This window comes from Haemorhous mexicanus, chromosome 14 (assembly GCF_027477595.1).
Source record: "Haemorhous mexicanus isolate bHaeMex1 chromosome 14, bHaeMex1.pri, whole genome shotgun sequence".
NCBI lineage: Eukaryota > Metazoa > Chordata > Aves > Passeriformes > Fringillidae > Haemorhous > Haemorhous mexicanus.
Window position 1 is genome coordinate 19,972,530 of NC_082354.1, and position 19,448 is coordinate 19,991,977.

Consider the following 19,448-nt stretch of genomic DNA (forward strand, 5'->3'; position numbering starts at 1 on the left):
AGCCATCTCAAATATTAATCCCCCCCCATGTGTGTTTTACACCCCCGCACTGCTGAGGGGCTGTGTGGTGAGGAGCTCCTGCTGCTCTGGGGCCAGGGAGCCCAAACCCCTTTGCAGGGAGCAGGTACACACCAGGGCACAGCCCCCAGCACACACATTGCACAGTGCTCTCCCCAGGCTATTCAGAATCTCCACTCCTGTCCCTCCAGGATTTATCCCTGGTTGCAGGCAGCAACATCCCAGTGCTCACAAAGCCAGTGCCAGACCTGCTAAAAGCAATTTCTTTCTCCATTTCTCATCCTGAGCAAAATTCGATGTGGATTTTCTTTTTTCAGTGCAATTTTAATTAGTGCATGATGCACTTTGGGTTTTTATTAGAGTAAACAGCTTGGAAAAAAAGTCCATGCCAGCTCTTCTACACCAGGGAGCCTCATCCTGTTCAGACCAGAAACCTCACGCTGGATTTCTGAAAGCCTTTCTTAAGATGGGTTCATTTCCATGAAGAAATGCTACGATTTCAACAAATGGAAATTTTTGAACATAGAAAAAAGAAAAAAAAAAAAGTTAGTCAGGAAATTCCTGGCTAGGCCGACTTTGGGGTAGGGCTGTGCACGAGAGGGAGAGCTGAGGCCTCACCCCACACACGGGCTGCACAGGTGGGCACACTGCATGGCCAGGCACACCCTGCACAGGTGGGCACACTGCATGGCCAGGCACACCCTGCACAGGTGGGCACACACTGCATGGCCAGGCACACCCTGCACAGGTGGGCACACTGCATGGCCAGGCACACCCTGCACAGGTTGGCACACACTGCATGGCCATGCACACCTAGCACAGGTGAGCACACTGCATGGCCAGGCACACCCTGCTCACCTGGCTGCATTACACACACACCTGTGTGCACACACGTGTCACCCCGCCATGCCCATGTCCCCTACCATATTGATGTCCCCTGTCATGCCCATGTCCCTGCCATGCCTGTGTCCCCTGTCATGCCCATGTCCCCTGCCATGTTGATGTCCCCTGTCATGCCCGTGTCCCCTGCCATATCTGTGTCCTGTGCCATGCCCATGTCCCTGCCATATCTGTGTCCTGTGCCATGCCCATGTCCCCTGCCATGCCCATGTCCCCTGCCATGTTGATGTCCCCTGCCATGCCCGTGCCCCCTGCCACACAGGGACCCCACTGGCAGGTCCCAGGCTGTTCCCACACTCAAGGACAGTGCAGCAGTGTCCCTGTCCCCAGGGTCGTGGGACACCTCCAGCCATTGGCACATGGGCCCAAGCTGGGCAGCGGCAGAGATCAGAGAGAAGCGTGGCCCTGGCCGTGTGACAGCCATGGCACCGCGGGGCCAGCAGCGCTGGGGACAGCCGGCTGTCCCTCCGGGGGGCGGCCCGGCCCTGCCTTCCCCCCGCGTGTGCAGCCAGAGGCTCCCTGACTCCACCTCGGAGCGGGCTGGCTCCTCGCACACGGACGAGACCATGGGAGGGACGGCGGAGCACTGCCGCTTTCTGGACGTGAGTTCACGGCTTGCCCTGCCACCCTCCATCCCCGCGGTGCCAGCAGGGTCCGGGGCGGGCTGTCCTCCTCCCGCCGGCACCTCGGCCAGCCTGGCCATCGCTGCTTTCTTCTTCAACAGGCAGAAGCAGCCAAGCCGCGGGAGAAGAGCTGCCCCAGGTACCAGCTCTGCGGACTGCTCTTCAGCCTGCTGCTCCTTTCCTTTATTCTGATATTTTTTGGTGTCAGATACCTCTGGAACCCAGCACCCAGAAAAGTAAGTAAAAACTCTTTGATCCGGCATTTCAGCGCGTTGCTTCCCCAGACAGGGCTGTCCCCCTCCCCTTGACTCGCTGAAACTTTTAACAACTCTCCAAAACCCAGGCGACTTCACAAAATGCATTTTCTCAGACCACAGGTATTCATGGGACTTTTAAAAATCTTTGTATTATTCATAACTAGCTTTTACTTTATGCAGGCTGGTTTTTGCCCCGTCACCATGCTCTTTCCCCAGTTGACAATTACAGGGGAATGGAGCTACGCCATGAAGAGTTAAAGTTTCTCTTATTTCACCGGCAGCAAATTTTATGACAAGTAAGAAAATATTTTCCATTTCATTTCAATTATCTTGCCAGAAACCGGTGGAAAAGTCATTATGCCACCGCATAAAGAGGAGAGAAAGCCAGGACGCAGTGGTGATTGATTGTCATGGATTATATTTCTTACTTTAATGTGTCTGCAATGTGAGGGATGGTGAGACGGATTAGCTTCTGGAGGAGCCTCTGCTAACTGGATTGGGCTCCTTTATTCCCAGCTGCAGCCCAGCCCTGCTGTGGGTGCTGTGTCGGGGCAGCAGCAGGGCTGTGCCTCCCCGGCCGGCTCTGCCCACTGCTGCCCAGCGCCCTGCCAGTGCTGCCAAAACCCTTTTTATCCCACACCCCAAGGGAATCGTTTAACCTTGAAACCCACAGCCTGCCTGCTGCCCCTCATCCTCCCTTCCTTTGAATTTCCATGCTCATCCAGGAGGCCCCACTTTGCATCCCATCACCAGTGGGGTTTGCTGGCTCTCAAGAACATCTCCAAATTCCTCTGCACAGCCAAGGCAGCCTCTTTCCCACGCTGGCATCTCCAGTCTGCTCCCTGCACTCTCCTGGAGCCACTCCAGCCTGGCCAGGCCGCCCTCCTGCCAGGCAGAGGAAGCACCCTGCTTGCTGGAAACTTTATCTTCTTATCAGCAAATAGAAATAAATACCCCCTGAAATAAAAGGAAAAACAATAAAAGCCATATGTTCCTCCAGAATCCTGCCAAGACGAGTATAAAGTCTCTACTGTTCCTAGAAAAACAAGGGTCATGCCAGCCATCAGAGGAAGAGGCTGTTAACCCCTGGAGGGGCGGTTTTCTCCAGACAGGCAGTGCAGAGACAATGCCCCAGCCTCAGAAAGGACATCCAGAGCCCTTGGTGTCCTTACTGGTGGAGGATGGAGTCCATGTAGCACACCCCAACACCTGATGGGCCGGGAAGCAGGGTGTGAGAAAGCAGGGCTGTTCCTGCAGCAGAGATGCACACAGGCACTCCCAGAGCCCAGCACTGCCCTGTCCCTGTGGCCATGGGGCTTCTCCAGCTGGCCCGGGAGTCCTCAGGACAAACAGGCTGGAGGGGCTGGAAGTTGGTAACGCTCAAAAATATCAGGCAAGGGGAATTAAACTCTTTAATGAACATGAAACCCTTCAAGCTTCCTTCATGTAACTGGAGAGTGGAAAAAAACTTGAAAGAAGAGTTGTTCCTCTGAGGGGTGGCCTTGGACACGGCTCTGCCCTCTGCACAGCAGCCTCCTTGCCAAGCCAGCACAGCTGATGATTCAGCTAACGAGGGGTTCATCGCAGCCTTGCAGAGGAACATATTTCAACCATTCACCAGCAAGTGTCATTTTGAGCCCTATAAAACATCTCATAGCTCTCTGAGCAGCACAGAGCTGGCAAAGCCCAAGTGGGTTAGCTGGCTGCTGTGCTGGCCAAAGTCATTCTCTGTAAATGGAGAGGCACTTGAAGGTAAGGTGCCACCCGGGATCCTGCCCTCCTTGAAATGATTTATGGCACTGTGTGCATTTTGTCAGTCAAAACCAGCGGCCTTCCACCCATTTTAGGCTTCAGACTGTTTTTCCATATCATAAAATCCATGGAGAGCTGTATATCTTTACGAAGTCTTCCTGCAGACCATCAGGAGATGCCCATGGCTGCCAAGGCACACATCGCTCCTCTAACCTTTGAGCAGGGGTGAATGTTCCCATCAGTTCCCGTCTGCACAGGCAGTTCTGCACCCAGGTGGGTGCCAAACAGGGGATACCAATGCTGGGAGCACTGCTCAGAGGCTTTGAACCCCCGAGGGGAGGATGTGCAGGAACCAGGGAACTGTGAGCAGGGGTTTGGGCTGGCACTAAGGGCAGAGCTCCTGTCCTTCACCACTGGGGCCAGCATGCTCCTGCCCTGGTTCAGGGCCATGCCGTGGGATGAACAGGGCTCTCCCATCGCTGTGTCTCCATCTCTGCTCCCTGCCCCGCGGGCTTCGGGGGATTTGCACAAACCCTTTTACTTCCACGCAGCCCCGTTCGATCTGGGAAACGAGGCTCCCCAGGGCCCGGCAGCTCTCGCGGAGCCAGCAGGATCGTTTTTGTGCTTCAAAGAGCATCTGCCACTACTCATCCTGGAAGGGTCAGGCATCCGCAGGCACCGAGGGCTGCCCGAGTGCAGCGAGCACCTGCGAGCGGGAGAGCGCTGCCGCTGCCGGCGCCGCTCCCCGGGGATGAGCGCCGCCGGGAAGCCGGCTGCTAACGCCCCGGAGCTCTGCAGCAGCCCTCGAGGAGGTCTTTGATCCGCAGGCAATCCTTGATCTCCTCCAGGCAGAGAGAGGCTCTTACCTCTGCCTTTCAGGAGAAACAGAAGGCACAGAGATGGAGCGAGTAAGCTGGGGAGGACACGGGGGAGCAGGTGAGCCGGGGACACCGTGATGGAGCAGAGCAGCCAGGGATGCAGTGTGCCACGAGCAGACCAGGGAGAAGGGAGAATAAAGTACCTGGGGATTCGGGAATTCAGTCCAGCCTGGGCTGTAACCAGGCTCATGCCACAGAAAGCACCAGCAAAGGCTGAGCTGGGGCAAAGCTGCTGCTGCAGGTGTGTGAGGAGCATCTTCTCCCAGGTTTGACACACGTCCCAGGCTTGACACACATTGCTCCTCACCCTGGCTGCAGCCTGCCCTTTCACCCAGCACAGGCTCCTGCCTGGGAGCTGCCTCCCCTCGTGCTGGTCTGGTGGTGGCTCTGGCTCACAGCTGGGCTGTGAGGGAGCAGCCAGAGCCATGGCAGGATCCCCAGCAGTGGTGGTCAGACACCCAGCACAGCCTGTCCACCCACTGGACAGCCTGTGAAACCAGAGGGTGCTGAGCTGACCCCTGTGTGACTTTGGCCTCCCAGGTTTATGACATGGAGCACACGTTCTTCAGCAATGGTGAGAAGAAGAAGATTGTGATGGAGATTGACCCACTGGCCAGGACAGAGACCTTCAGCAGCGGGAATGGCAGTGAGGAGATCCTGGAGATCCATGACTTCAAAAACGTGAGTGTGGCAGCTTGTCCCTGAGACCCTGCAGTCCTGCAGCAGGACTGGTGGGTCCTGCAGGACACTGTGAAGGCCCTGGAGCAAGTCCTAGGACTATTTATTTATTCCTGCATCAAGGAGAGCCAGACCCTGACACGCTGGGGGTGCTCTCAAAGGAAAGAGATGTGCTATCTACATGAGCTTCCACCTGTATTTAATAGTAGCGTGGTTCAGTTCCAGAGAAATACATCTTGGAAGCCAGAGCCAGTTATTGGATTTACCCTTGCAAAGCAAGGCAATGATCATCAGTCTATCTGAGCCCAGTGCATTTGTCTGTCTGGAGAGCATTAAAACCTCATGACACTGAAGAAGGCTCTCTATGAAACCTAATTAAAATTTGTAGGGAAATACCCTGTGCAGTGACATATGGCAGAATTTTGAGCTAATAACCTAGCAGGAACTGGGGGCTGAATGTTCATATAACCATAACGGTCAGATGCTATTCTGCATATTTTTATTTATTATAATGAGACCTCATGATAGTTATCAGGAGAAGAGGAGCAAAGTAAAATTTTATGACTACCTGCCTTAAAATATTTGTAAAAAGCCCAGTTCTCCCAAACCATAAAATGCAATATCCCTTATGAGAACCTGTTAGGACATCTTAGCACCGCTGCTGAACAAACTGGCACAAAAATAGCAACAGGAAAAATATGACTAAACCTTCCTCCTCCAGCTGTACCCTGCCTCCAATGGGTTATTCATCCTCCTCTTTGCCCTGACTGCTTTTTGGGTGTCTGCTTTGATCCCGTAGGGAATAACTGGCATCTTCTTTGTGGGACTTCAAAAATGTTTCATCAAAACTCAGACTAAAGTCCTGCCTGAGACGACAGAGGCCAAGATCCCTGAGCTTGAGGTAGGTGAATAGAGCAGGGCTCCCCTTTGCCCTGTGAGATCCACTCCTCTCCCTGGCTTAGGGGCTGCCATTCCTGCTGCCTTCCCATCTGCTCCAGCCTTCCCAGAGATGTGCAATAAAGAAATAATGAGTTGTGATCGCTTCATAAACTGATCTTATTTCAGAGGATTGCTTATGAAAACAAGTGAAAAGAGACGGGATTAGAAAGCAACAGACAAAAGCCTCTCAGCACAATACCAGAGATCAAGAACAATAATCCTGTTGTAGCCAAAAGGTCGTAAGGCAGCTCAGGATTAGCAGGCACCAAAAAGTCAATCAAATTGTTTTCTCCAAGATTTGAACCTCATGTTTTCAAACAGAATGAGGCAGAAATAAGGGATTTAAAAGAGCAGCCACGTTCAAGAAATGCAAATTGAGAAATCTCTTGGCATGCAGATCTGAGAGGGGGGAAGCACCAGGCTGGGGCCACTTCCTGGTCCTGCGTGGACCTTCGTCCCACTGATGTGCCTGATTGCTTCCTGCATCCGTTTAACTGCCCTGCATCCTGCTGCAAGGAGCCTTGCATGCTGCATGGAAAATGTGTGGGCTCCAGGACTGAACCCCTCCCTGACAGTGTGACCTGGAGTGACAGCTCAGTGCCGTGACAGCAGGGGTCCTTTGTCCCCATCCCCATCCCAGGCCCCGGTGGTGGCACAGCCTTGCTGCCCCCCCATTTGCAAGAGGACGGGTGCTGGCAGATTGAATCCCCCCTAGGGAAGCTGCTGCAGATAAAACGCCAGCAGGACACGTGTTTGAAATGAAGCGTGGGCAGAAACATTTCCCTGAATCATGACCCAAATTCCCAGACACCGATTCTTTGATTATGCCCTAAGAAGCTAATAGATCTTTCCAGCTACCGTCGTAAAAGGGATATAACTTCCCAGGCTTTAGCAGAACATTGCCCCGGGTAGAGAGCTGAGACGTAAAACCCAGTGAGATAAATGTAGATTTAAGCTCCAGTCATGTCTTCTTGGAGCCTGCACGCTGCCAGGTCCTGCAGGCAGCACCTCCCCGACCCTGCAGCTTCTACCAGAGACTCCAAAAACGGCCCAGACTGGGTCGGGTTGTGTTGGCTCCTTCCTATGACTTCCCAAAGCCGCAAGGAAAAACTCTATAAAAGAGATATACAGCTCTAGATGCCTTCTGGAGAGAAAAGCACTTTTTGCCATCTTGCTCTATGGGCTACCACCACCAACACAGACAACATTGCCTTGGCAGAGAGCTCAGCGCAGACCCATCCCATAATCTTTATATATCTCCCTCCCTAAGTGCCTGCCAAAACACACCATGGACTAATGCAACGGCAGAGACATGTGGTATAAATTACAGAACACAGCCGTGCAAAGAATTTCTGTGAGGAGTAAATTAAAGTGTTCGATCACAAAATCAGTAGCAGAAGGAGAGAGGAATTAAATCCTAGGAGCAAAGTAGAGCAGAGGTGGTTTAATCTTGTGTTTTAAACACTAGGGGGGCTCCAGAAAGCTCTTCCAGACAGTGGGGACTGTGCAGGAAAAGGGTCTTGGGTGATGAACTAAGAGAGATGAGGGCAGGGTGGTGAGGGCTGTCGGGGCATTGCATGTGCCTCCCGTGAGCACCACGAGCCAAGGCAGATGAAGTCCAGCTGCTCTTTGGGAGGGCAGAGGTGCCTCTAAGCCAAGGGGAGGAGAAGCAGCCAGCGCTGGGAACAGGGTGTCTCACCACGCCAGGGTAATGTCTTGGTCTTCTTCCAGGGACAAGAAATCACCACCACCTACTTTGAGCAGTCTGTGGTCTGGGTGCCTGGGGAAAAGCCCATTCAGAACAAGGAATTCCTGAAGAGCTCCAAAATTTTTGACATCTGCAAAAATGTGACCATCTTCTGGATCCACCCCACACCAATAGCAGGTACAAGGAGCCATCTCCTCCCCAAGGGGGTCATGAGCCCTCTCACTGGGAACAGCCCTGCCGCCCACCTGTGGCCCCCTGCCATGTCCCCCTCTGTGACATGCTGGGAACCCACTTTCACAGCCTCGTTGTACATCTCAGACATGAACACCGTGTTGCCCGTGACCACAGGAGATCATGGCCAGTGTAATAGCAGGGGCTGAAGATTCTCTCTACAAAGCACTTGTTTCTGCCAGCTCCCCGCCGCCCTGCACTTTGCAGAGTGGCCACCCTCCTCATAACAAGGGAGAAAAAAATAATAATCCCTTGTACCTGCAAAGAAAGCAGCGCTGCTGGAAACTGGGACGCCTAAATTCTCGTCACCACATGAACATCAGAGTGTGAGCAGACATCTGCATCTAAATCACACGGCGGGGTTGCCACCTCCAGCTGCTCACTACACAGCCCTCGCAGAGGTTGTGGCCTCTGAGATGTGCTGGTGTAATTACCTGCTCTCTCTAACCCACTTCCAGCCAAATGAGCCAGTTTAAAAATCCCTGCTGAGCAAACTCCCTCTGCTCTGCAGCCACAGAGGCACATGGCATCCTCAAAGGTACTGGCCAGCTCACCTGTGGTCTGGAGGGCAGGTGGGCACCTGAGCTCCCCGGTGCAGAGGGAGGCTGGTGCCCCCGACTACTGTCCCCTTTCTGCTTCCTTGTCCCTGCTGCTAGACCCACCTGCAGCAGTGTCCTGGGTCAGTGAGTCCAGCTGGGTCACCAAGGTGCATCCAAAGCCTTTGCCAGGACAGCTGTGTCCCAAGGCTGTCTGGCACCTTCCTGAGCAAAGGAAATTATTGCTGCTGTGGTTCTTTCCTAAGCTAAGGGAGCTGAGGCTGGGCATGAGCTGCCCCAGATCATGTTGCTTTGATGGGGCTCTACAAATCCACCCCCCAACAGCAAAGCCCACCAGGAGGATGGACTTCTGCACACCCACAGCCCCATGCAGGAGATGCCAGCAACAGCCACCCATGGGCATGGGGATGGAACGGGCCATTTTCTCCCCCAGCCCTGCCCCAGGCTGGGTGAGAGCAGGAGGCAATGGAGCACTGGTTTGCAGTGGGCTTTTCTTGTACCTCGGCACCAAATTCTGGTAGACATTCATTCTTGCTGCTGCATTTGTCCCCCTGTTCCGTGGTTATTGACAGCGACATTTGGACTCTCCCTGTAGCTCCTGAGCTGGCCAACCTTGAAGGGGCAGAAGAAGAAGAGCCTGAGCTGCTGATGGACAGCCAGAGCTGGTTGGACGGGGGGAACGAACACGAGCTGGAGGAGGACACGCGGGCGGGGCCCAAGCGTCGGGCGCGGCAGCTCACCGAGGAGGACCTGCCCGTCAACGACTACGTGAGTGAGGGACCCCCGCCCTGCCCTGCCCTGCCCTACCTGAGTGAGGGACCCCTGCCCTGGGCTGCCCTACCTGAGTGAGGGACCCCCGCCTTGGGCTGCCCTGCCCTACCTGAGGGACCCCCACCCTGGGCTGCCCTGCCCACCATCCTGGGCTATCTTGGCCATGGTCGGGGGTGCCCCGGCGGCGTTCCTTGGGATGCCCTGTGCATGCCCTTGGGGTGTCTCTATGGCCCCGGGGATCCCTGCTCCTCCCCTGGGGTGCCCAGAGTCCCCTCCCAGGCTGTCCTGTCCCGCTCCCCGAGTGTCTCAGCCACGCAGCCCCCTCTGACTCCGTCTCTTGCCGGCAGTCGGAGAACGGGCTGGAGTTCCACCCTCTGTGGGATGAGCGAGGCTACTGCTGTGCCCAGTGCCGCCGTGCCAACCGCTACTGCCGGCGGGTGTGCGAGCCGCTGCTGGGCTACTACCCCTACCCCTACTGCTACCAGGGCGGCAGGGTCATCTGCCGCATCATCATGCCCTGCAACTGGTGGATCGCGCGGATGCTGGGCAGGGTGTAGCCGGGCCGTGCCTGCTGCCAGCCTCCAGGAGCCTGCTGGCACACCGACAGCGCCGCGGGGCACTGCCCGGCCGGTGAGCCCGCAGCCCTGCCTGGTCGGTGCCCGGTAATCCCGCACCCTGCCCGGCCGGTGCCCGGTGAGCCCGCACCCTGCCCGGTGCCCGGTGATTTCGCACCCTGCCTGGCCGGTGCCCGGTGATCCCGCACCCTGCCTGGCCGGTGCCCGGTGATTTCGCAGCCCTGCCCGGCCGGTGCCCGGTGATCCCGCACCCTGCCTGGCCGGTGCGGTGATGGTTATCCCGCACCCTGCCCGGTGCGGTGCCCGGTGAGCCCGCACCCTGCCCGGCCGGTGCCCGGTGATCCCGCACCCTGCCCGACCGGTGCCCGGTGAGCCCGCACCCTGCCCGGCCGGTGCCCGGTGATTTCGTAGCCCTGCCCGGCCGGTGCCCGGTGAGCCCGCACCCTGCCGGCCGCGGCACCACCCGGGATGGACCCCGCACCCTGCGCTGCCCCCGCGGGGCTGCGGGAGCCAGGCTGAGCAGCAAGAGGCAAACAATAAACGTCCTGTATGAGCGATTGCAAAGAGAATGGAAAGTCGTTTAGTCTCAGCCTGACGCCTAATGGGTCTGCGAAGTGATCTCATTGCGTGGCTGCCTCGTCAGGAGCATCCGTAGCTCAGGTGCAGCCACTGCAGCGTGCAGGGGCCCTGGTGCTGCTGCTGTCTGCTCAGCATGGCCTGACCTTCAGTTCCAGCCTGCTCTGACGGTTCGGTTCAGCTGCTGACAGCTCAGGGGTGCCACCAGTCCCCTCCGGAGCTGTTGCAGCACAGGCACAGGGAGCTGGCACAAGGAGATCCCTGAGGAGCTGAGCGGCCAAAGTCACAGGGAGTCCACTCCTGTGGAGGACCCCAGGTGCCACCAGCTGTCCCCAGCCCTGTCACCAACAAATGGGCGAAGCCTGAGCTGCAGGAGGGAAGTCCTGAGCACCTGCCCTGAGCAGGACAGTGCCTGCCACAGAGCTGAAGGCTTACAGCAAAACCCCGTGCACCCCTGGTCACATTTCTGCCCAAGACCTTGGGCTCATACCAAAACCAGGTCCCAGATTTCATCCCAGGGAGCCAGCTGCTGCTGAGGAGCTCTGACATCCTGCAGGTGTCACTGGGCAAAGCCCTCAGTGTCACCAGGGGAGCACACTGCCATGGCTGGAATGTACAGAGCAGGGAACACAGACAGGTGCCAGGCGTGGCATCCCCAGGGCTGCCAGACCCCCCCACCTCCCCGCAGCTCCCATGGGGATGTGAGCACGTTCTAAAGGCAGCTCCCTTCCTCCCTGTTCACAGCTGCACTGACAAAGTGGTGAAAACACTGGGAGCTCCCCACATGGCACTCCAAGGGACACCAGCCAGCCTTGGGGACACCAAGCCTTTCTGACAAGTCCCTGAGACATTTATCCCGCTGGGAGGGGAGGTGCAAACACAGCGGGGGGATGTGTGAAACACACCCAGCCACAGCTGCTGCAAGCAACCAGAGCCCTGGGGCAGCCAGCAACACTTCTGTCCCTGCTCAGTGCCCAGAGAGGTGACCAGGGTGCACACAATGCCTTTGCCAGGACGTCCAGAACATCTCTCCAAATTCAAGTGACTTGTCTACATCAGTGCTATTTAACCAGGTAAGATCCACGCCCTCTGATGGCTGCAGTGCTTCTGATGCCTGTGGGGATGAGCAGGCCTGCACAAGCCTCCACAACCCATGCTGGTTTTCTTGCAGCTGCTTGGAAACCTCCATGCTCCCTGTGCCAGCCTCTGCCAGAACCATCCCCATCCACCTGGCATCACCTCCACTGGGTGCCCCAGGAAGGAATCTGCCTGCAGGGGCACAGAGCAGGGCAGGGTCCTTCCCTCTGTGCAGGATTTAAGATGACAATGGGTTTATCCAAATCCATTCCTGCTTCTCACGTGTCCCTGCCCTGCCTCCATCCATCCATCCATGCATTCATCACTGCCCTTAGCCAGTTTCCAGCCCCCCCAGCTCTGACACACTCTGCCTCACCACCTGAGCCAGGAGGCTCTCAGCCAGCCAGGAGCTGACCACAGCCTGATTTACTCACCTGGGCTCAGTGCTACACAAGGGTTTGGGGTGTTTCCTCCCTCAGCAGCCAGGCTGGCCCATTCCAGGCCATTGCTGGGCTGGGGCAGCTCACCCAGCACCCAGGCAGCTTTGGCCAGAGGGGTGACACTGACAAAGGGCCACCACTGCTGGTGGTGGCTTCACTGCCCTGGTTACACCTGCCTCCTCCCTAGGAACAGGACAGGCAGCCCCACATCCAGCCAGACACAGCTCGTCTGAGTTCAGTGCCTGAGACCCAAAAATCCCCCAAGCTTGGCAGAGCAGTGCTTCACTGCAGCACCAGGCTCACAAAGGCAGAGGCTTGCTGACAAAACAGCCCAAACATGAGCAGTAACAAATGAATTTAAAAGCTTAAATCCACATTTCTGGCCCTGGGGAGCAGCTGGGGCCTGGCACTGCCCTGCCCTTTGCTCCAAGCCAGCTGCCAGCAGGCCAAGGATGGCTCACACTGGGCTGAAGTTACCCACCCTGCTCCTGGGCTGGGGTGCTCCAGGCCCTCTGCTCCAGCACTGTTACACAACCGCTGTTATGAAGAAAATTCAATTACAGAAGTTATTTGCAAGCAGAAGTGCACCAGTGCACGTTGGAGGAATGCAAACTGCAATGGCCAGAGGTTCCTGGCTGGCCCAGAGTGAGCAGATCAGCCCCGGGGGACTTGCTGCTCCTCAAGCAGAGGAATTTCCAGGACATGAAAAGAAAAGTCAAGGAGGTTTCATAGAGTAAAATATCTTAATATTTATTGTGTCTCAGGACAAAAAGAATTCTACTCAATACATAAAATGAGTTGAAGCAGCATATAATACTGACAATCAAGTCACAGCTGAATCGGTGCAAGGACACCTACCAAGGTAAAGGCACCAGGAGCTACATCACCAACCCTCACTACAGCTTACAGAGAACCACTACAGCCCGTCCTTAAAGAAGTACAACTATAAAAAAGTATATAAAACCCAGGGGAGGGAGGAGACAGCTTGGCAACAACCTTGCTGAGCCAAGGCTTCAGGCAGGCAGGACTGTGTTTCAACAGCCCTGTCTCAAGAACTGTGTCTGGAGAGTGAGGGGATGTCAAGGGGCTGCCCGAGGCAAGGGGAAGCATCTCTTTCCCAGTGGAGGCACTGAAGATGAGCACTGGGACACCTGGGAGCTGTGCTGAAGCAGCACAGTCAGCTCAGCACAGTGTGGCACTTGGGGCAGGAGCTGGGGGCTGCAGCCACCACAGCCCACCAATTATTATCCCAGGCAGTGGCACAGCAGAGTAGTGTCAGGACAAGGCCCTGAGTGCACCAGGACAGCTGCTGCACTCCTTCCTATGAGCTAGTTGAGAAGAAGATCAGTCAGTTCAAAGCAAGACTTCAGGATGTGGCATCCAGAGGAAAACCTGAGGTGGAGGCATCCTCCCCAGCCATTCCCTGCAATGCACACAGCAGAGTGTCAGCAGACAGGATGGATTTATGTGGATTTATACACAGGCTGAAATGACACGGGGTAAAATGACACAGCAGACCTGGTCTTGCAGGTGCCCTCTAACCCTAAGCCCCCCACATGTGGTACCCCCACCCCATGGGTGACCAGCAGCAGCCAGGTGGGCAGAGGCAGCCCCCCAGGCTTACAGACATACCCAGCCACAGGCACAGAGTGCTGGGGGCCAGCTACACCATCTCATACTGATTGTTGGTGATGTACCGGGACAGGCAGCAGGAGAGGATGATGCCAATCAACTGAAAAAGAGAAAAAACAAACCCCACATGTCAGAGGCAGCCAAAACCAGGGAGAGGTGTTTTCAGGAGAAAACCTCACAAATTGATCCAGGGTTTTATGAAATCCAAGGATGGACAGTGGGGTTTACAAACCACAACAAGGGCTGCTGCACCCTGCTTCAGAACCACCCAAAGTGGCTGAAGCACAGGATCCTGGCAGCACCAACTAAACAAGCTCCTCACAAGAGATCCTCCAGGTCCCATCCTGTTACAAGTTGCTTTGTGAAGCATTGACTGTTTTATGGTAATTGCAGAGATTACACAGGCACCAGGAACATCACAGCCAATTACACAGTCACCAGAGAATGGCAGCACCTCTCCCTGCTGCAAGGACACTGGGGAAGCAAGCCTGCTGCTCTCACATCAGGAAGGTACTGCTATCACACGTGCTCTGTTGTCACAGCACAGCCTCCCAGCGCCTGTGCAGACTCCAGGGCCAGCTCCTGCATGACTCTGACCTCCACAAGCCAAGTTAGAGGCACATCAGCACAATGGGTCCCTGTCAGAGGCGTGACCCAGCCAAGCTTGTCAAAGGGGCAATAAAAGCCAGGAACTGGTTACAATTCCCAAGCCTGCCATCAGCTGAGATAATGCTGCAGCTTGGAGTGTGTGTGCAGTTCACCATTCATGTATCAGGCACATCTCAGTGAGCCCAGAGCCAGCCCAGCCCAGCTGGAGAGGAGTGGGCTGAGCAGCGGGCACAGCGGAGCAGCTCCGGCTCTTGGGCTCTCCTGAAGCACTCAGTACCATGAGCTGCAGGCTCCCACCTCTCCCCAGTTCAGTCCATCTGGTACAGAAAACACACAGGGACAAGCTCACGCAGCTGAGTATCTCAGCAGGGTCCTGCTCCCCAGCCTGCAGTCCTGGCCAGCAGCACCTTGACACTCACAGCACGGCCGCTGGGTGCTAGGCCAAGGGGAGGCAGAATCTGAGCCCCTCCGAAGTCAGGGCTGGCTGCTCAGCCCCAGAGCCCAGCAAGCCTGCCCAGTGCAGCTGGAGGAGGGCCAGCTGCACATCCTGCAGCCATCGGAAAGCCCTCGGCACCTCGGGAAAGCCCAGCGTGCCGTCAGCCGCCCTGGGGGCAGGGGCCTCCCCTTCCTGCCAGGAAAAAGCTCTGGAGCTGGGGCTGGCCAGCACGCTGCTGCTGCTGCTGCAGGGAGTGCCCTGCATGACAAAGTGAAGGAGACATTGCAGGAGAGGACATAGGGCAGGGTAGGGTGGTCAGCCACCAGCACAAGTGGTGCCACAGCGGCACTCACGGTGACCCCACCAAGCAGGAGCAATGCCAAACACCCCTGATAACAGTGTGGGTGGGTAGGAAAAGGAAGGGCTCAGATCTGATCCCTGCCAACAGCAGGAGCAGAGAGTTTGTCCATCTCTGTTGTTTTTTTTCTTGGAGTCTGTCGTTTCAGGGAGGAGATCTTCCCAAATAAACCTGGGCTCAAGGAAACAGAGCTGGGGCTTCAGCCCTGGGTGTAAGAGACTGGAGCCCGCACAGCAGTCAGGCTGAATCCAAGAGGAATTCACAGAGTAGCTGCTCCTCCCTGACTGAAACCAACCTTTTGTACACACCAGACTTTGCACTGAAATTAAATCCCTCTGGAGACGTGCTGGCTTCACTCTGCCCTCCCCCCGAGCCAGACAAGGGAGGCTTACCTGGAAACACGCGATGCCAAAGGAGATCCCGGCCACAACGCTCATCTTGGACTCCATTGTTGACGTTACCAGGAAGAAACAACCCTGCAGAGGAAGCAAAGCAAGCACATGGATCCAGGGCTTTCCACCCCCAGGAGTACAGACCAGCTCCTCCCACAGCACCCACAGCTCCAGGGGAAGATGCTCCTGTGCTGGCAGCAGGGGGGTCCTGGCTGACCCCTCCTGCCAGGCCTCAGCAAAGCCATTTCCAGTGTCCCAGCCCAGATGCATTATCAAGGGGAGCACTGCCCTTGAGCTGCTCCCAGCCTGAGCCAGGTGACTCAGCAGAGGAGCCCTTGCATCACCCAACCATCCCTGTGGATGAGGTCACACGCCCTCACCACCGGGCCAGGACTTTGCACCCAAGGGAGATGTCAGCACTGCCGAAACAAACTTTATTGGGAAGCTGCTTCCTTACTCACCTGCTCTTCAAAACACACATCCCCAAAGGCCAGTGCTTGGGTCTGGCTGGGCCCTGATCTTGAAGGAAGGAGTGAGGGAACCTCAGACAGAAGGGAGGATTCCATACCCTTACCCACTCCAGGGGAGTCCCTGGGCCACTGAACATCAGCATTGATAGAGCAGTTCTTTCCAGCCTGGCAGGGACAGATGAGCCCTGCTCCCCACACCCATCTCTGCCCTTCCCATCTCCAGGACCAGCAGGCAGATTTTTCTGAGCTTAACTTACATTCACAAACACTTTCAGCTGGGCCTTGTTTGGGTCTTTCAGATCTTCCTCGGAGCAGTCGTTCTGGTTCTTGCAGCAGCTGCGGGGGATGCCCCTCTGGCTGAAGTACTCAGTCCTCTCCCAGTCAGAATAGTTCTGCACTCCACAGCAGTGCAGCTGGAGTGGAAGCACATTTGGGGAGCCTGGTCACACAGGGAACTGACCCCTGCTCCCACCACCACTGCCATGGCTCTCCCCATCCCACCCAGCATCTGCCAAATTCCAAAGCAGGGATGCTGGTGCCACAGAGGTCACAGGGGACACCCTGGGCCAGGACAGCATTCCCACCTGCTGCCAGCCCAGGGCTCTCACCCATCCCCACCTGGGGCTTTCACTCATCCCCAGCTGCTGCCAGCCCAGGGCTCTCACTCATCCCCAGCTGCTGCCAGCCCGGGGCTCTCAGCCGTCCCCACCTGGGGCTCTCAGCCGTCCCCACCTGGGGGCTCACACCCGTCCCCACCTGGGGGCTCACACCCGTCCCCACCTGGGGGCTCACACCCGTCCCCACCTGGGGGCTCACACCCGTCCCCACCTGGGGGCTCACACCCGTCCCCACCTGGGGGCTCACACCCGTCCCCACCTGGGGGCTCACACCCGTCCCCACCTGGAGGCTCACACCCGTCCCCACCTGGGGGCTCTCTCCCGTCCCCACCTGGGGCTCTCAGCCATCCCCACCTGGGGCTCTCACCGTTCTCTGGATGGTGTCCACGGCCTCGCTGTGAGGATCTGCAGTCACGTTGTAGTCCTTCAAGGCCAGGTCCAGGTTACTCTCAAAGCTTGTCTTTATCTGTAGGACAGAGGTGTCAGGGCCGTGCTGTCCCTCCTGCCCTCAGGCCCACGTCCCGCGTTAGTCACCGCTCGGGGATGGCAGCAGTGACTCCGGCCGTGGCCAGCAGACATTTCCCAGCACCAGGCAATTAGAGGCTGTATTAGAGGGCAGGCTGGATGCACTGTGGCAGCAGGGATGCTGCCTGTAATAACAAGGACATGCACCGTGCCAGCTCCCTCCCAAGCAGGCACAGAAACCCTCCCAGGAGCTCTAATTACTGAAATTATTGCAGAAGATAGACCAAAGCCAGAAATTACAGTCCAGGGCTACTCTGCCTGCTCTGATGGAGGGACGTGTACTGTGCTGGACTGACCCTGCACCCAGGCTGGTCCTTCTGGGTCCTTACAGGGACCAAGCTGCTCTTTGTGACGGTTTAACCCTATCTTTACTAAACTAAGCACTGCTGCCAGGCAGCCCCTCTGTCCCTCGGTGACATCTGTGACTGCACTGGGGTAAAAGCAGCATCAAACTCACTCTGCAGCACTGGGACATGGCAGTGGCCACCCAGACTCACCTCGTGCCTGAAGACGAACCCCACGATGGCGGCCACCAGGACGATGAGGAAGATGAGGGACAGGAGCATGGCATACTGCGGGCAGAAAGGATGGGATGGGAGGGGATGGGATGGGGTCGGACAGGATGGGATGGGACGGGAGGGGAGAGTGGAGGAGGAGAGGATGGGGAGGACAGGATGGGATGGGGTAGGGTAGGGATGGGACCAGACAGGAGTAGGATGGGGTGTTTCGGGATGGATCAGGACGGGTCGGGATGGATCAGGAGAGGAGGGGGCTCCATCCCGCCCTGTCCCAGACCACCCACCAGCTTGAGCATCCAGGTGCTGCCGCGGCAGGTGGCGAAGCAGCCGAAGGTGCCCAGGAGGACAACGACGGTGCCAGCGCCCACCAGCACGAACGGGACATTGGTGGCTTTCTCGTCCAACAGGGAGAAGTAGACGGCCAGGCTCACCCTACCCCAGATGCCCACGGCCAGCAGCACAATGCCCGACACCTGGTGGGGAGAGGGGAAAGCCGCGGTGGCTCGCGACTATCGCGACAGGGCGGCGCAGCCGCGACGGGTGACGGGGGAAAGGGCGGGCGCTCACCCAGAAGACGAAGGTGTAGGTGAGCAGGACGCTCTTGAGGCAGGTGATCACCGGCTTGGTCTGCAGCCGCCGCGACGGGGACGCCATGGCCGACACGGGCGGCTGCGGGACGGGCGGGGCGGGGCGGGGCCTCCAGACACGCCCCAGGGCGGGGCCTCGCGACACGCCCCCGAGCGCGACCGGGCCCGCCCCCCGCCGGAGGGGGCCGAGCGCTCACGGAAATGGCCGAGCGCGCCGGCCGGCGCCGTGCTCTTCCCCCTTCCTCCCGCAGAGGGCGCCCCGGCCAGTGTTCGGGGCCACCTCTGTCCTGTGACACCCCCCGGTCACTGTCACCCCCTGTCCTATAACGTCCCCTATCCACTATCACACCCTGTCCACTGTCACCCCCTGTCCGCTGTGACCCCCTGTCCGGGGCTACCCCCTGTCGTATGACAACCCCTGTCCTGGGCCACCCTCTGTTCTGTGACACCCCCTGCCCGGAGCCACCCTCTGTCCTGTGACACCCCTGTCCCCTGTGACCCCCTGTCCTGTCACCCCCTGTCCCTTGTCACCCCCTGTCCTGTGACACCCCTTGTCTGGTGTCGCCTCCTGCCTGTCCCCTGTCACGACCTGTTCAATATCATCTGCTGCCTAGCCTGTGCCACCCCGTACCTATCCCTACCACCTGTGTCCAGTGCCACTCCCTGCTTAGCCCGTGTCACCCTCTCTCCAGTGCCACTCCCTGCTTAGCCCGTGTCACCCTCTCTCCAGTGCCACCCCCTGCCTGTCCCGTGCCACCGCCTGCCGGTGTCACCCCCTGCTTGCCTCATGCCACCTCCTACCCGCTTGGCGCCACCCGCTGCCACCTCCCGCCTGTCCCGTGCCACTCTGTGCCCGACCCATGCCATCCTTCCCTGCCTCCCCGGTGCCACCCCCTGCCTGTCCCGTGCCACCTCCTGCGCGGTGCCAGCCAGCGCCAGTCCCTGCTCTCCTGCTCCAGCCCTGCAGTGCCCCACCGCATGTCCAGGTGTCCAGCGGGACTGCCACCCCGCGGCCCTGCACATGGCACTACAGCACCCTGGCCTTCCCGCGCTCCGCGGGCTGAGCCCTGCCGGGGCTGTCCCGGGGGTGTCCCCGGGCTGCGGGGGCTGCGGGGGGCTGCGGGCTCCCCACCCCGGCAGCAGCAGCCCCTCCCGGCTGCCCTCTCCTACCCGGGACAGTCATTAATTGGCGCACTCCCAGCCTGGCCGCCACATAATTAATTAGCCCATTGAGCCAGCGGCGCGTCCCCTGGCACACCCCACGCGAGCGCTCCTACCTGTCCGTGCCAGCCCATCCCTCGCTTCTCCCTGCCCCGCGGGGCCC

The 19,448-nt window shown here is 57.8% G+C and overlaps 2 protein-coding genes across 2 annotated transcripts; one reads left to right on the plus strand and one right to left on the minus strand.

Moving 5' to 3' along the window:
• Positions 1–1,434: 1,434 nt before the first annotated feature.
• TNMD (tenomodulin) lies at positions 1,435–9,954 on the plus strand. The gene is made up of 7 exons (XM_059859200.1): positions 1,435–1,520; positions 1,643–1,777; positions 4,969–5,109; positions 5,906–6,007; positions 7,777–7,930; positions 9,137–9,309; positions 9,660–9,954. The coding sequence occupies exons 1-7, from the start codon at positions 1,485–1,487 to the stop codon at positions 9,867–9,869; spliced, it is 951 nt and encodes a 316-aa protein (XP_059715183.1). The 5' UTR covers positions 1,435–1,484; the 3' UTR covers positions 9,870–9,954.
• Positions 9,955–12,704: 2,750 nt separating this feature from the next.
• TSPAN6 (tetraspanin 6) lies at positions 12,705–18,227 on the minus strand. The gene is made up of 8 exons (XM_059859273.1): positions 18,105–18,227; positions 17,822–18,010; positions 17,517–17,591; positions 16,862–16,960; positions 16,135–16,290; positions 15,408–15,491; positions 13,613–13,712; positions 12,705–13,403 (listed from the first exon to the last, which is right to left on the minus strand). The coding sequence occupies exons 1-7, from the start codon at positions 18,189–18,191 to the stop codon at positions 13,644–13,646; spliced, it is 759 nt and encodes a 252-aa protein (XP_059715256.1). The 5' UTR covers positions 18,192–18,227; the 3' UTR covers positions 12,705–13,403; positions 13,613–13,643.
• Positions 18,228–19,448: the final 1,221 nt, after the last annotated feature.

Excerpts from the sequence above, each read along its gene's own strand:
- TSPAN6 (XM_059859273.1), bottom strand. The coding sequence starts at position 18,191 with ATGGCGTCCCCGTCGCGGCGGCTGCAGACCAAGCCGGTGATCACCTGC. Across the intron at positions 17,592-17,821 it reads GCACCTGGATGCTCAAGCTG|TATGCCATGCTCCTGTCCCT; the intron begins GTGGGTGGTCTG and ends TTCTGCCCGCAG. Across the intron at positions 16,961-17,516 it reads GGTTCGTCTTCAGGCACGAG|ATAAAGACAAGCTTTGAGAG; the intron begins GTGAGTCTGGGT and ends TCTGTCCTACAG.
- TNMD (XM_059859200.1), top strand. The coding sequence starts at position 1,485 with ATGGGAGGGACGGCGGAGCACTGCCGCTTTCTGGAC. Across the intron at positions 6,008-7,776 it reads CCAAGATCCCTGAGCTTGAG|GGACAAGAAATCACCACCAC; the intron begins GTAGGTGAATAG and ends GTCTTCTTCCAG. Across the intron at positions 7,931-9,136 it reads CCACCCCACACCAATAGCAG|CTCCTGAGCTGGCCAACCTT; the intron begins GTACAAGGAGCC and ends CTCTCCCTGTAG.